We start from the raw sequence: 11,081 nt of genomic DNA, 5'->3' as shown, positions 1-11,081 counted from the left end.
TTCACCATGAAGTGTGGTGAATCGAATTTAGAGGCCGAAAAGCTCAGTCAAGGAGCATCGAGCGGCTATGGATAAAGGTAAACCACGTTAAACGCGAATTTACAATAAATCCTAACCCACGCGGGGGAGCTTGAGAACGCGGAAAATTCAATTTCACGCGAATTTTAGTCGAAAAGAGCTTTGTTCCAATCGAGGATTTCGTTCGTCCCGGAAAATGTATTTTTTTTTATTTTTTATTTTTTTCGAAATTTATCTTCAATCTTTTCAATTCTCCAAGAAGATAGTTTCTCGTTAAAGATCTACTCTACCGTGAAATAGTCGAAACGAATATAATCTTTGACGAAATCGTTTCCTCCGATCATCTCAAAAAAAGAAAAGAAAAGAAGAAGAAGAAGTCGTTTTGTTAAAAAAAAAACATATCCATCTTTAAATAAAGTTGGCGTCGCGATTTCTCGCGGCTATTTCCGAGTAAACGATTCGAATGCGAATTTAATCCGAGCTCGTTGTTCCAATCCGCGAACCTCGCGAAACAAACCGTGGTTGATGCCGTAAAGCCGCCGCTTTAACGCGGCTTACGATTTAAATCCCCGAGGCCGGCCTCAAATCGATGAAATATCGCCGCAAATTACGAGTCGGGACAAATTTGACGGCAGAAAATATTCGCCCCTCGCGGCAATCCGAATAATTTGGAGAGAAATTTGACGGCGTAGCAGCGGCTATTATTATCGTATCGAAAACATTTGAAAAGAAATCGGATATCGGCCTTCGCCTTTATTATCTCTTCCTTACCGCGCATTTTTCACGATAAATCAACATACGAATATATTGATCTGGATGTCGTTTATCGTTACAGATTACGAGCAGGTTGGTTCGACGCGAAAGTTTTTATTACGAGTTGATTAAGCGGTGATCACTTCGACGACTAATATGATAAGAAGATGACGTCATTGGTACAGAGGGATGTGGCGCCAACGCGGAAGAGGGAATCGACCAGCAGCAATGCTTCCAGTTATCTGATGGTGAGTTTGAGAAAAGGCAACATCCTTTCGTAACGAAATTCGATTCATTTCTCGAGGTCCCCCGAATTTGGCAACGAAATGATCGCAACGCAGGAAATCGCGTCGGGAAACATTTCTCCATCGAGTTTAATCCCGTGGGAACTCTCTAGACCTTCGTCCACCATCTCGACTCGCCTAATCCCGCCGGGGGAGGGGAAAAATTTCCGCCGCCTGCGCTATCGCTGTCCAAATAACTTTTGATACCAGCAACCCTTGTCCTTATCTCGGTTAGATATCCGAGGCTAGGTAGCCGAGCTCTCTATTCCGGGGGGTACAGTGTCGTCTCGACAATAACGAGGCGACGATCCCGGAAGCGGGAACAAAGTGGCGGCGCCTTGGCACAATTCGAACGCGTCCAAGTTTGGCGAAACATTTCCTCCCCCGATTCTTCACGATTTCTCCGACGAATTGCACCCACGATTCGAATTACATTCGAGAAATATTCGCGATAAGAGATATTTCAAAAGGGGAACGTTCGAACGAATTTTAAAATCGACAGATCCAGGGAGGATTTGCACGTTTTTTCTTCCTTGCGCAATTCTACTCGCACACCCGCTGGTTGGAATCGCCCCTCCCCAAATCGTTCCCTCCGCCGCCATTTCCAGCCCCCATTACTTACACTCGCTCGAAATTACTCTATTCCTCCGTTTCCACCTCCCTCCGCTGCAAAAAGTGCGTAACGCGGCCATTTTCGCCGCGCGCGAGCCATTCTCCACCGCGTTTCCCATTAACGGAGCGCATCTTTTCTCTCCAACCGCGCTCTCCTCCCCATCCTCTCCTTTTTCCATTTTGCGCTATTGAACCACGGGACGTGGTCGTCGTCGTCGTCGTTGTCGTCGTGGTCGTCGTCGTGGCTGGAATTTTATAAACGGCGGGGAAATATATCCGAGCGAAGGGGAGGAAAGGTATGCAAAAAGCGAAGCATCGGCGAAAGGGATGCGAGGTATCCGACGGTAGGAGAAGACGGCGGAATCCTCCGTTCGATGCAAATTTTCTCCTGCACCGATATCCACCCCCCGCTTCTTCGTTGCAAAATTAATGTTGCCGATGTTTCCCTTTCATTTCCGCCGCTGTCGGCCTCGACAACCTTATCAAACGTTGTTGTGATGGATGGCCGAAAATCCTCCCCCGCCTTTAAACGCTTTTTTAAATTCCGATGACGCGTCGGATGAATTCGATTCGAGTCTGCGAAGGAAGGAAGGAAGGAAGAAAGAAGGAGAGAGGATTAATTTCTCTCTCGAACTTTCGAAGGTGGACGTGCGTGGTGTTTCGTCTTTGCGTCCCCTTAAAAAACGTTTGCCGCGCGGATAAGAACGGATGGTTCTCCACGGAAACGCGAGTTAATGCTCGCTGGAATATTCAAAGGTGGTCACGGAGCCGCAATTCTTCACACGGGGAGTCGCCATCAAGAACCCATTAAGAAAACGCGCTTTTTCTTTTTCAATCACGATGTTGGAAATTTAATATAAAACGAAACTTTTTTCCCTTTCGTTCCTACCAAGTTTTCTCTTAAGATTAATCCGAGATAATAGATTCGACCGGATCGATAAATTTGTTTGTTCTTTCTTTTTTCTCGTTCCTTTTCGCGTCCATATTGAATTTGCTCGGCCCGAGGCCGGATCGACGAGAGGAGAGCCTTAAAACGATTTCCAAAGGTCAAAGGAAGGCTTAATCCGATGATTAATTCAATTAACAGCGGCCGCGCCACCGATCGATCCGCCACTGTACGCTTTCAGAGATCGGAGCGGACGAGACTTTAAGCTTCATTTGCATACCGGTTGATTCTCGAACCACGACGGAAGCCGACTTCGTCCTTGAGACCCGTACTTTTCCATTAAGTCACCCTACACGGTGTCTCGAAACGCTCTTCTTTATCTCGTGTTATCGTGGAGGGGAGGAGGGGAAAAATACCGCGAATATGGAATATCACGAAACTGGAAAAAAAGAGAAAAATCCGCGAAATGTTTTATCTCGAGTTAAAAATTTAAATGAAAAAAGGAAAAGATATTATCGTTGTTTTAAATGCTCTATTTTCGATTAAATTGCATTGACTTTGCATACGATTTTAAACTGCATTTTTTCGCTCTGTGAAAACGCGATATTAATTTCATTTTCGAATTAGTTTCTCTGATTTCCCAGAAACAAAACTTGTTTCTCGTTGACAAAAGTGCACCGATTTGCGATGGTTTTGATCAGTAAAGTTTTATTCGAACCGAAATACCTTCGAATCTAATAGTTGAAAACCGCAACAACTTTCCTTCCACTCTAATATTTTACCGAATATCGGATAACGATAAACTATTAATCGAATTTATAACATGATTCGAGGTGAAGAATTTTGTATACTCGTGTCGAGGGAGGGAAAAGTCGTTCGACACCCGGTGCACTTTTGATTGAACCAAGATCGAAGGCCACCTTAGCCAGACACCGGTTCCAATGTCTAGAAAGTTTCCTGTCAGCCGATACACTTTCGATCCTCGCTTCGCCACTCCGTTCGATCTCTCCGCAATTAGCGGCCGAGTCCGCTCCGTTTATCGTTGCGTCCATCGAGAAAAGGAGAAGGTAGGATCTTTGGAATTCACTCTGGAACTGAAATCGTTGCGTTAATAGTCACGGGAATCGAACGCGATAGAAATCTTCACTGGTCCTCTCTCTGCGTTTCGACGAATCGGAGTAAGTGCTCGGTTACGAAAGCACGAGAGAAGGAAGAAAGGAGAAGAAAAGAAGAAAGAAGCCAGCGAGTAGTGGGTATCGCTTCGAGGTCCATCGAGGCGGAAAAAAGTTGGGGAGAGGGAAAGCGATAAATCCTTGCTTCGATCGAGTTAAAGCGATGGTAAATTATTTGGAAGGGCATAGCCGATGCTGGAGCCGTGCGCCATCGTTTCGCAAGATTATATTTTTGCACGAGCGCCCCTTTAAGTCGACGGCTTAAAGGCGAAACCCTTAGCCGCGGGGGTGGTCAACCCTCGAGCACTCGCTGAAAAGAGAACCCAGAGAAATTGCATTCTAGCTCTTGCGACTTCTTTCTTCTTCTTCTTCTTTCGTGAAAACGAACAGAGAAAATGGATGGAAATTCGAAGCGGAGGATAACGAAGAGGATCGATGGAGGAAACGATCACGAACGATCGTTGTTTGAACAGAATAGATGAATTTTCGAAATTGCTCGCGCAGAGAGAAATCGAGAAGATTTGCCAAGAAATTGTTTCTCGTCCGTCCGACCCCGACGTTTAAATTAGGGACGAAATCATTTTTGTTTGGGCTCAGATGTTGCTATGGAAATTGAACGATGGGTCGGTGGCACGTTCGTATCGATTCCCAGCCAGTACACGAGTAGTACACGAGTAGTCCCGTGTACTCCTCGCGTTAAAGTTCAGTACAGTCACCTGCTCCGTAATCGTGAGAAACTTTCTTTATTCCGCGCGACAAAATCATCATCGCGCGCTTCGTTCTTCCGAGATCTTCTTTTACGAGATAAGAAAACGATAAAAAGAACAAATCGTGACTCGGATGCGAAAAGAAAAGATTATTGAAAATTTAAAAGAAAGAAAGATACATAAAACTTTGCAAATTCTTTGCACGCAATGTTTGAAATTCGAAGGAAAAGATGTAATATCTGATCGAAATATCGAATCGACCTAAGGAAAGGATCCTTGGAAGTGCAGGGTCTCGACGATCGGTATTCATTTTCAATCTGCTCTCCTATTTTTCTCTAGTTTTTATCCCCAGTTTATTTTCCCGCGTCGTCGAGCGATGTCGCGCAAAATGCAATTAAAAGCCGCGTGTGCGTCATTCGCATTGTGAATTTAGCGTGGTTGTGCGAGTCGTGGAAACAACGGTGGACGTTGGTGCCAGATAGTGTTTACAGTTTTAGAGAGGAAATTCTGTATCGTGGACTGTATCGTCTGTCAGAAAACGGAAGTGTCTCTTCTGCGTTATCTTCTCGCGAAGAAAAGAGGAATCAACGTTCCCTGATAAGAGGACCGAATTCGAGTGATTTTTCATTAAAGCTGAGCAAAGGATTAAGTTAAATAATAGAATTCATACGAATTTGATCATCTATCTGTGTATTGATAAGTATTCAATATCTATGAATACATTATATTTATCGAGGAATTTATGTTTTCCTATAAAAGGATACCTAATTCGAGTGATTTTTCATTAAAGTCTGAGCAAAAGGTAGAATTCCATTACAATTGGTTTGACTATCTATCTGCGTATTCGACATCTATACTCGTCGAGAAATCAACGTTCCCTGATAAGAAGACCAAATTCGAGTGATTTTTCATTAAAGTCTGAGCAAAAGGTGGAATTCCATTACAATTGGTTTGACTATCTATCTGTGTATTGATACGTATTCGACGTCTATACTCGTCGAGGAATCAATGTTCCCTGATAAGAGGATTGAATTCTATTAGAATTCGTTTGAATATCTATCTGCGTATCGATACATATTCAACACATATTCATCATACGAGCACGTTATATTTATCGAGGAATTTACGTTCTCGCGTAAAAGGAGCGAATTCGAGTGATTTTTCATTAAAGTCCGAGCAAAATTCTATCAAATTAAATAATAGAATTCGTTTACGAATTTGACCATTTATCTCTGTGTTATATTGCTCGCGAAGCAAATGTTGAGAAATCATGACATCGACAATTTTTCTTTCCTCCCTATTTCAATTAAGTGAATCGATCGATTCTTTTTTCTGGACACGAACGATAACGCAAAGTCTGGACGATTAATTAATTTGATGGAGCGTGTGCCAGCTCGAAATAGCAATTTCCTCGAAAATCTACGCAATCGATTCGAGTAAATTTAGCCTTTCGTTACTATCCCACGTTGAAAGTCCACTTGCGAATGATCAACTCGCATCGTTTTTTCTTTAGCAAAAGGAGGATCAAATCGTGAAAATACGAACTAACGTTTCGTACTTGAATATCGCAAACAAGTAGGAAATAAACGAGGTCAGGTTGAAACGAAAAGAATGTTCTTCTCGCGCGTTAAAAAAATTTCGTTTCTCACTTGAAGTCTTAGTACAGATGATCGTGCAGACGCTCCCTTTAAACGAGATTAAAGCAGCATCGATCGAGGTACTCTAATCCACATTCGCGTCACGCGCATTCCTACCTCTTGCTCATAGATTCACCTTCGTCCAAACCTTTTTCTCCTTTTCCCTCATCCCCGTCTTCGTTCCTCTCCTCTCCGCTCTCTCGTTGTCTTATCATCCTCGTGTCGTGCGTATTCGTGGGCTCACAGAGGCTGGTAAATAAATGGTGGCCACGCGAGAAACGCGTATGCATTCTCCCGATCGAGCGCAGCTGTCGCTGCACACCGTGTGTACCCGCAGTTTCGGATCGCTCGAGCTGGAGGAAAAAATTATATACCTTGCTTATTCGCAGCAGCCCGATCGATATTCCTCCGTCGAATCTTCCTTCGAAAAATCGTTCCGCTTTCCTTTCTTTTAAAAACGAAACGAAACGATCCAGAGCGTCCCCTCGGCGAGTAGATCCCTTTCGATCGAGACACCCTATAAACGATCCGCTTCCGGTCCGCGTCGCGTCCCTGTTAAACGAATTCTTGCAGCGCCACCTAACTTTTGCGGCCATGGGAGGAGATACACGCGTCCAATTGCCCGCGTGTGTACGTTTATTGTAACGCGGAGAGCGTCTATCGCGATAACGAGTGGCGTTTATTTAATTCGTAGGGAAAAAAGTGAGAAACGAAGAGGTGTTGGAGCGGAGTATAGTGAAATTATTACTACTGAAAATCCGGGGAGGGAGGAGATAATAGAGAGATAATGGGCGGGTACGTGACACGGGACATTGATTTCCAACTTGATGGATGGCTGATTAATCGACTACGGAACAATGTAAACGGAACAATGCCGCTCGATGGCGTCCCCTTGTAACCGATTCCTCTGGGACACCGATCCTATTCGGGGCTTCTCCAAATTCTTTGTACAGGGAACGTATGGTGGGATATGCAAAGTACATGTACAAAATACGAAGCCGTCCATGCGTATAAGTGCGTTATGCAAGCATAACAGAGCATTGGGCGGAACGTATCGTAAGACGTACGTCGCTATCTCGAGCGGTGATCACTCTCCGTTCTACTTTGCTCGTCTTTAGATTTCCTAGCGATGGCTTCGACGAACGAAACACACCAATTTCTCCGCTCCACCTTCGAAATCAATTCCCTCCGCCATTTCGATCCTCAGTGGCGATTTTCAAACGCGTTCAAATATAATGTATAAACGCAGGCGTGGTTTCTTCTTATCGCGGTGGATTGGATTTAATTAAACGGAGGGCGGAATCGAACGTACAACATGTCGCGCGACGACAGCGTTCGCTGCTGATTGGATCTAATCCGTTTAATTCGGGGAATGAGTTTCAGCGGACCATTTTAATTCGAGCTATCGCGTCGCGCCGCGTTGCGTTTGCTCTTCTTCTCGAAGGGGGGGTCGCCATTCTCCGCTTGCGAACGCGAGCTTGGCCAACGTGTTCGCCAGTTTAACGATCGCGCCGAGAATCCTGCACGAGTTTGCACGCTCCCCGAGCACGTTCGTTGTCTCGAAAGAGCCTGCACACCGACCATCTCTCGATCATCCTAACTTGCTCCAACTTGGACAGGAGGAGGAACGCGGTGATTGTGATTTCAACGATCTGTGGGGATCGAGGGCAGGTGGAATGATCGGTTCGAATTCGAGGATCGATTTATTGCGTTGTGTCGCTTCCAAGTAAATCGTGATTGTGATTGTGATTAGTGGTTGAATATTCGAGGCTTTGTTCGACGGGATAATGAGCTTCTCCGTTTGGACAGGTTTCGAATCGGATTGGCGGGCAAAAATAATATTCCTCGTTGATATTGTTGCGTAATAAACGAGTATAATAACGTAGGAAATAATAGCGGAAGATTACAAGGTAATAGAAATATTGAAGGAAATGTTGCGATAGATTTATACAATGTAATATTTATAATTAATTTTAAATAATTTTTCGGAACTAATTTCTAAAACGATTTGTATTGAAATCGGAAATTTTGAGATAGTTTCGCAGAAATCATCGATCGAGAATGTTATCGAATAAAGTAAAATCGTTCGTAAGATTTGTTTAGGTTCTTCTACATACGTTGTTTCGCCCTTCCAATATTTCTGCACACCATCGTGGCTGTTTCTCGATCCTTATAACAGCGACGTACGGGTGTGTAGAAATTTATTTTGCTTCTTCGATCGTTTTGCTATTGAAAGATTCACGGAGCTAGATAGAGCTGCAACAAATACTTGAAATTATTAATTCTGATTAAATGAATCGAGAGAAATTATTTTTAACGACGATTAAATAACTTCGAGACAACGACAACTTAAATTACTGCTATACAAAGTATTCAAAAATCACCTCCTTGTCGTTTTCATAGATGCACTTGCCAAATTGCCACGCGACTTCGCATCCTTCCGTAGCTGTCACTAAAAATCACTCAAAATTATCGACAACGAACGAGAATAATTAACTTTTATTCCATCGATTGGCACAATGAATACTTGCCTTCCTTCTTGCACGTTTCAACTATGCTCTCAACGCGTGGAATGTATTCGTCGAGTAATATCATACGAGCATTCTTCACGAAAAAATCCCACAGGATAACGTCGTTTTTCATCTAAGAACAAACCTCTTTCGTTTTCGTTGATCCTTTCGAGAAAAAAAGATTTATTTGAAAAGATTCGTTTACCGCTTTAGTCGCTACCATGATGCATTTTATGTAGCACATTAGCCTCTCGTCCTGCGGGAATTCGCCTCTGAATTGACCGTCTAAAAGCTCTGTGCGAAAGAACGTCAAACGTAAGTCAAATTTTCAAGGAAAAAGAATTCGTCGAATCGCCGAATAAAGTGAATTTTATCGCGAGAACGCGTTCGATTTCGACCAAATTTCTAATCATCGAGAGTTACCGTCGCGAATCTACGAATCCTAAATTTCCAACTACTCGAAGAAATTTCATAGAAGCGAAACACTGGATAATTGCAACATCTATCCGAAGGAACGATTCGTATTTCTAGTTCCTTGAAACATCCATCCGAGAAAAGTATAATACCTTTGGGGGTATCGTTCTTCTTGCTGCAAACTTTCCTCAGGTTCTTGATAGTTTTCTTCGCTTCCTCGATGCTCATCTTTTTCTGTATATGCAAAAAAAAAAAAGCCAAAAGTGCAGGGTACACGTACGCTCGAAGGCCAATTATACGAAGAATCGGTGGATCGACTTACGCTCGCTGTATCCTGGATCGCTAATAGGACGAGCACCAACGTAACCAGCAGGAAGACGCTGAGCCTCTTCATTCCGTTTCTTTCTTTTAAACGTATCTAACTTGGCAATGCCGCGACAAAATGGAGTGGCGATTGTCCCCCATGGATAAAACGCGGCACGATTGTGCGCACCCTGTTTTATAGTCGTATATCGTGGCGGTAGGAGAAGGAAAAATTATTTTGTGGGTGTTGCTCGAGTCTCGAGACAAACATTAGCTTGATTAATAATTAACGTGTTACCTCCACGATCTTGAGAGGTTAAAGCAATGCCGGAAAGGGAGGAGTAACATCGCCGATACAAAGTGTTACATCACTTTTGATTGTATCCGTATATCTTCTATTCTTATCTCCCTTCTTTTTCTCAATTATTTTATCCGAACAGGTGTGCAAATAACGAAGTAAAGGGATTTGAAAATGATTATCCTCGATTGTGGATATGTTGTCATGAATATGAACAAATATCTCGAATTAAAATTTCCACGAAAGGAAGGAAACGTTAATCGCTGTCGTAGATTCATACGCATTTTCATCGACGTTTATTTATTTATTATCGACGCTTGATGCCAATTGACAAAATACAATACATGATATATATGTAATGCAATATAATAGTGATAAATGTGGGAAATCAAATTATACGAATATCTAAACTATAATATCCAAGTTTCGCGTTGTGAGTGTTTAAGATTAATCGATGTTAGAAATATTCAATGTGATTCGCTGGAATATTTCTGGAATATTCACGGGAAGAAAAACTTTTCCGGATTCTGTTTGTAGTGGCATTGCACGTATTGATACGTTTTCTGGCAATCATCGCCGGTATATTCTGCGTACAATTGCGTAAAGTATTTAGAAACTCGAATCTAAAAATCTGCAAGTCTAAAAATTTGAATACCATTCGTTTGTTATCCTTACCTTCGTTACGGCATACCGCTACGATTTCTTTTCCTATGACCACCTCTTCAGGTGACATCGTTAATTCCAGTTGCTTTACGAGCATGTCAAAGTCGATGTTCCCATTTTTAAACTGGGGAAAAATGTATCGAGAATATAAATTAATCCATTTCACGGATTGATATCTTGGAATTTAAAAATTGTCGTTTCAAGTTTTCGCTTACGGTTCGTAATAACTTCATGATGCACGTCGTGTAACATTGAAGGTCGTGATCATCGGGAAATTCACCTCTTCTCATCCCTTCGATTAACTCTGTGCCCGAATCAAATGGGTTCAGATCATTTTCGATCGACGTATTATTTTTACTCACCTTCCGTCGTTGCGATTTTTTGCAAGCACGATTTTCGCATATTCTTAGCCATTTTTTCTATCTGATCGGCACTCATCTGCGGTTAATCGAAAAACTGAATTTTTCCTTGCTCCTTTTTTTTTTTAATCTCAAACACAAACGAAAGAACGCGAAAGAAAGATAAAGGGAATTTGAGGTAAAGAATCACAATGATAAATATTTTTACATGCAAAATGGAACGCGTAGAATACAAATGGACTTACACTTTTCACCGGTTTTATTATATTTAATGCCACAAACGTCATAATCGTTATCAGTAAAAATATCGATTTTACGTACATATTTGAACTCTTAATAAACTGCACAAATAAGATTAATCTTCGAGCTGAGACTAAGCAACTGAGGGCTCCGTCCACCTGTATTTTCCTTATAAATCTTTCCAATTTTCGTGTTTCGTAAGTCGTAAATAATTATTTTCGTTCA

The 11,081-nt window shown here is 42.4% G+C and overlaps 3 protein-coding genes across 8 annotated transcripts in view; 1 reads left to right on the top strand and 2 right to left on the bottom strand.

Annotated features, from left to right (window-relative positions):
* The window catches only part of LOC108000547 (protein sprint), a 122,972-nt gene that overhangs the window by 30,900 nt on the left and 80,991 nt on the right, over nt 1-11,081 (top strand). For 4 of the 5 annotated variants that reach the window (XM_062079679.1, XM_062079681.1, XM_062079680.1 and 1 more), the window contains exon 2: nt 854-1,019. In XM_062079679.1, coding sequence (XP_061935663.1) covers nt 939-1,019 — 81 coding nt within the window. In that variant the 5' untranslated portion in view covers nt 854-938. Of the gene's footprint in view, nt 1-60; nt 78-853; nt 1,020-11,081 lie in introns of those variants that run through there. The other variant, XM_062079682.1, reaches the window with a different exon arrangement.
* Nucleotides 7,924-9,455, bottom strand: LOC108000550 (uncharacterized). 2 transcript variants are annotated; one of them, XM_017060948.2, is made up of 6 exons: nt 9,316-9,455; nt 9,146-9,227; nt 8,785-8,873; nt 8,601-8,712; nt 8,454-8,521; nt 7,924-8,325 (listed from the first exon to the last, which is right to left on the bottom strand). In XM_017060948.2, exons 1-6 carry the CDS (start codon nt 9,385-9,387, stop codon nt 8,308-8,310), a joined length of 441 nt encoding a protein of 146 aa, XP_016916437.1. In that variant the 5' UTR covers nt 9,388-9,455; the 3' UTR covers nt 7,924-8,307. The 2 variants fall into 2 exon arrangements, with proteins under 2 accessions (XP_016916437.1, XP_016916436.1); XM_017060947.2 differs by lacking the exon at nt 7,924-8,325 and having other exon boundaries at nt 8,415-8,521.
* LOC108000551 (general odorant-binding protein 19d-like) lies at nt 9,316-11,022 on the bottom strand. The gene is made up of 5 exons (XM_017060950.3): nt 10,862-11,022; nt 10,620-10,695; nt 10,473-10,561; nt 10,270-10,381; nt 9,316-10,180 (listed from the first exon to the last, which is right to left on the bottom strand). The coding sequence occupies exons 1-5, from the start codon at nt 10,937-10,939 to the stop codon at nt 10,095-10,097; spliced, it is 441 nt and encodes a 146-aa protein (XP_016916439.1). The 5' UTR covers nt 10,940-11,022; the 3' UTR covers nt 9,316-10,094.

This window comes from Apis cerana, linkage group LG9, assembly GCF_029169275.1.
Source record: "Apis cerana isolate GH-2021 linkage group LG9, AcerK_1.0, whole genome shotgun sequence".
In the NCBI taxonomy this organism is placed as follows: domain Eukaryota; kingdom Metazoa; phylum Arthropoda; class Insecta; order Hymenoptera; family Apidae; genus Apis; species Apis cerana.
The sequence above is the reverse complement of the archived record's forward strand: the minus strand, read 5'-3'. Positions and strand labels throughout refer to the sequence as shown.

Coding starts and splice junctions, on each gene's coding strand:
- LOC108000550 (XM_017060947.2), bottom strand. CDS start 9,387: ATGAAGAGGCTCAGCGTCTTCCTGCTGGTTACGTTGGTGCTCGTCCTA. Junction 8,713..8,784: donor TCATGGTAGCGACTAAAGCG/GTAAACGAATCT, acceptor GTTTGTTCTTAG/ATGAAAAACGACGTTATCCT. Junction 8,522..8,600: donor TGAAACGTGCAAGAAGGAAG/GCAAGTATTCAT, acceptor AGTGATTTTTAG/TGACAGCTACGGAAGGATGC.
- LOC108000551 (XM_017060950.3), bottom strand. CDS start 10,939: ATGTACGTAAAATCGATATTTTTACTGATAACGATTATGACGTTTGTG. Junction 10,562..10,619: donor AAAAATCGCAACGACGGAAG/GTGAGTAAAAAT, acceptor ATTCGGGCACAG/AGTTAATCGAAGGGATGAGA. Junction 10,181..10,269: donor AGCGGTATGCCGTAACGAAG/GTAAGGATAACA, acceptor AATTGTACGCAG/AATATACCGGCGATGATTGC.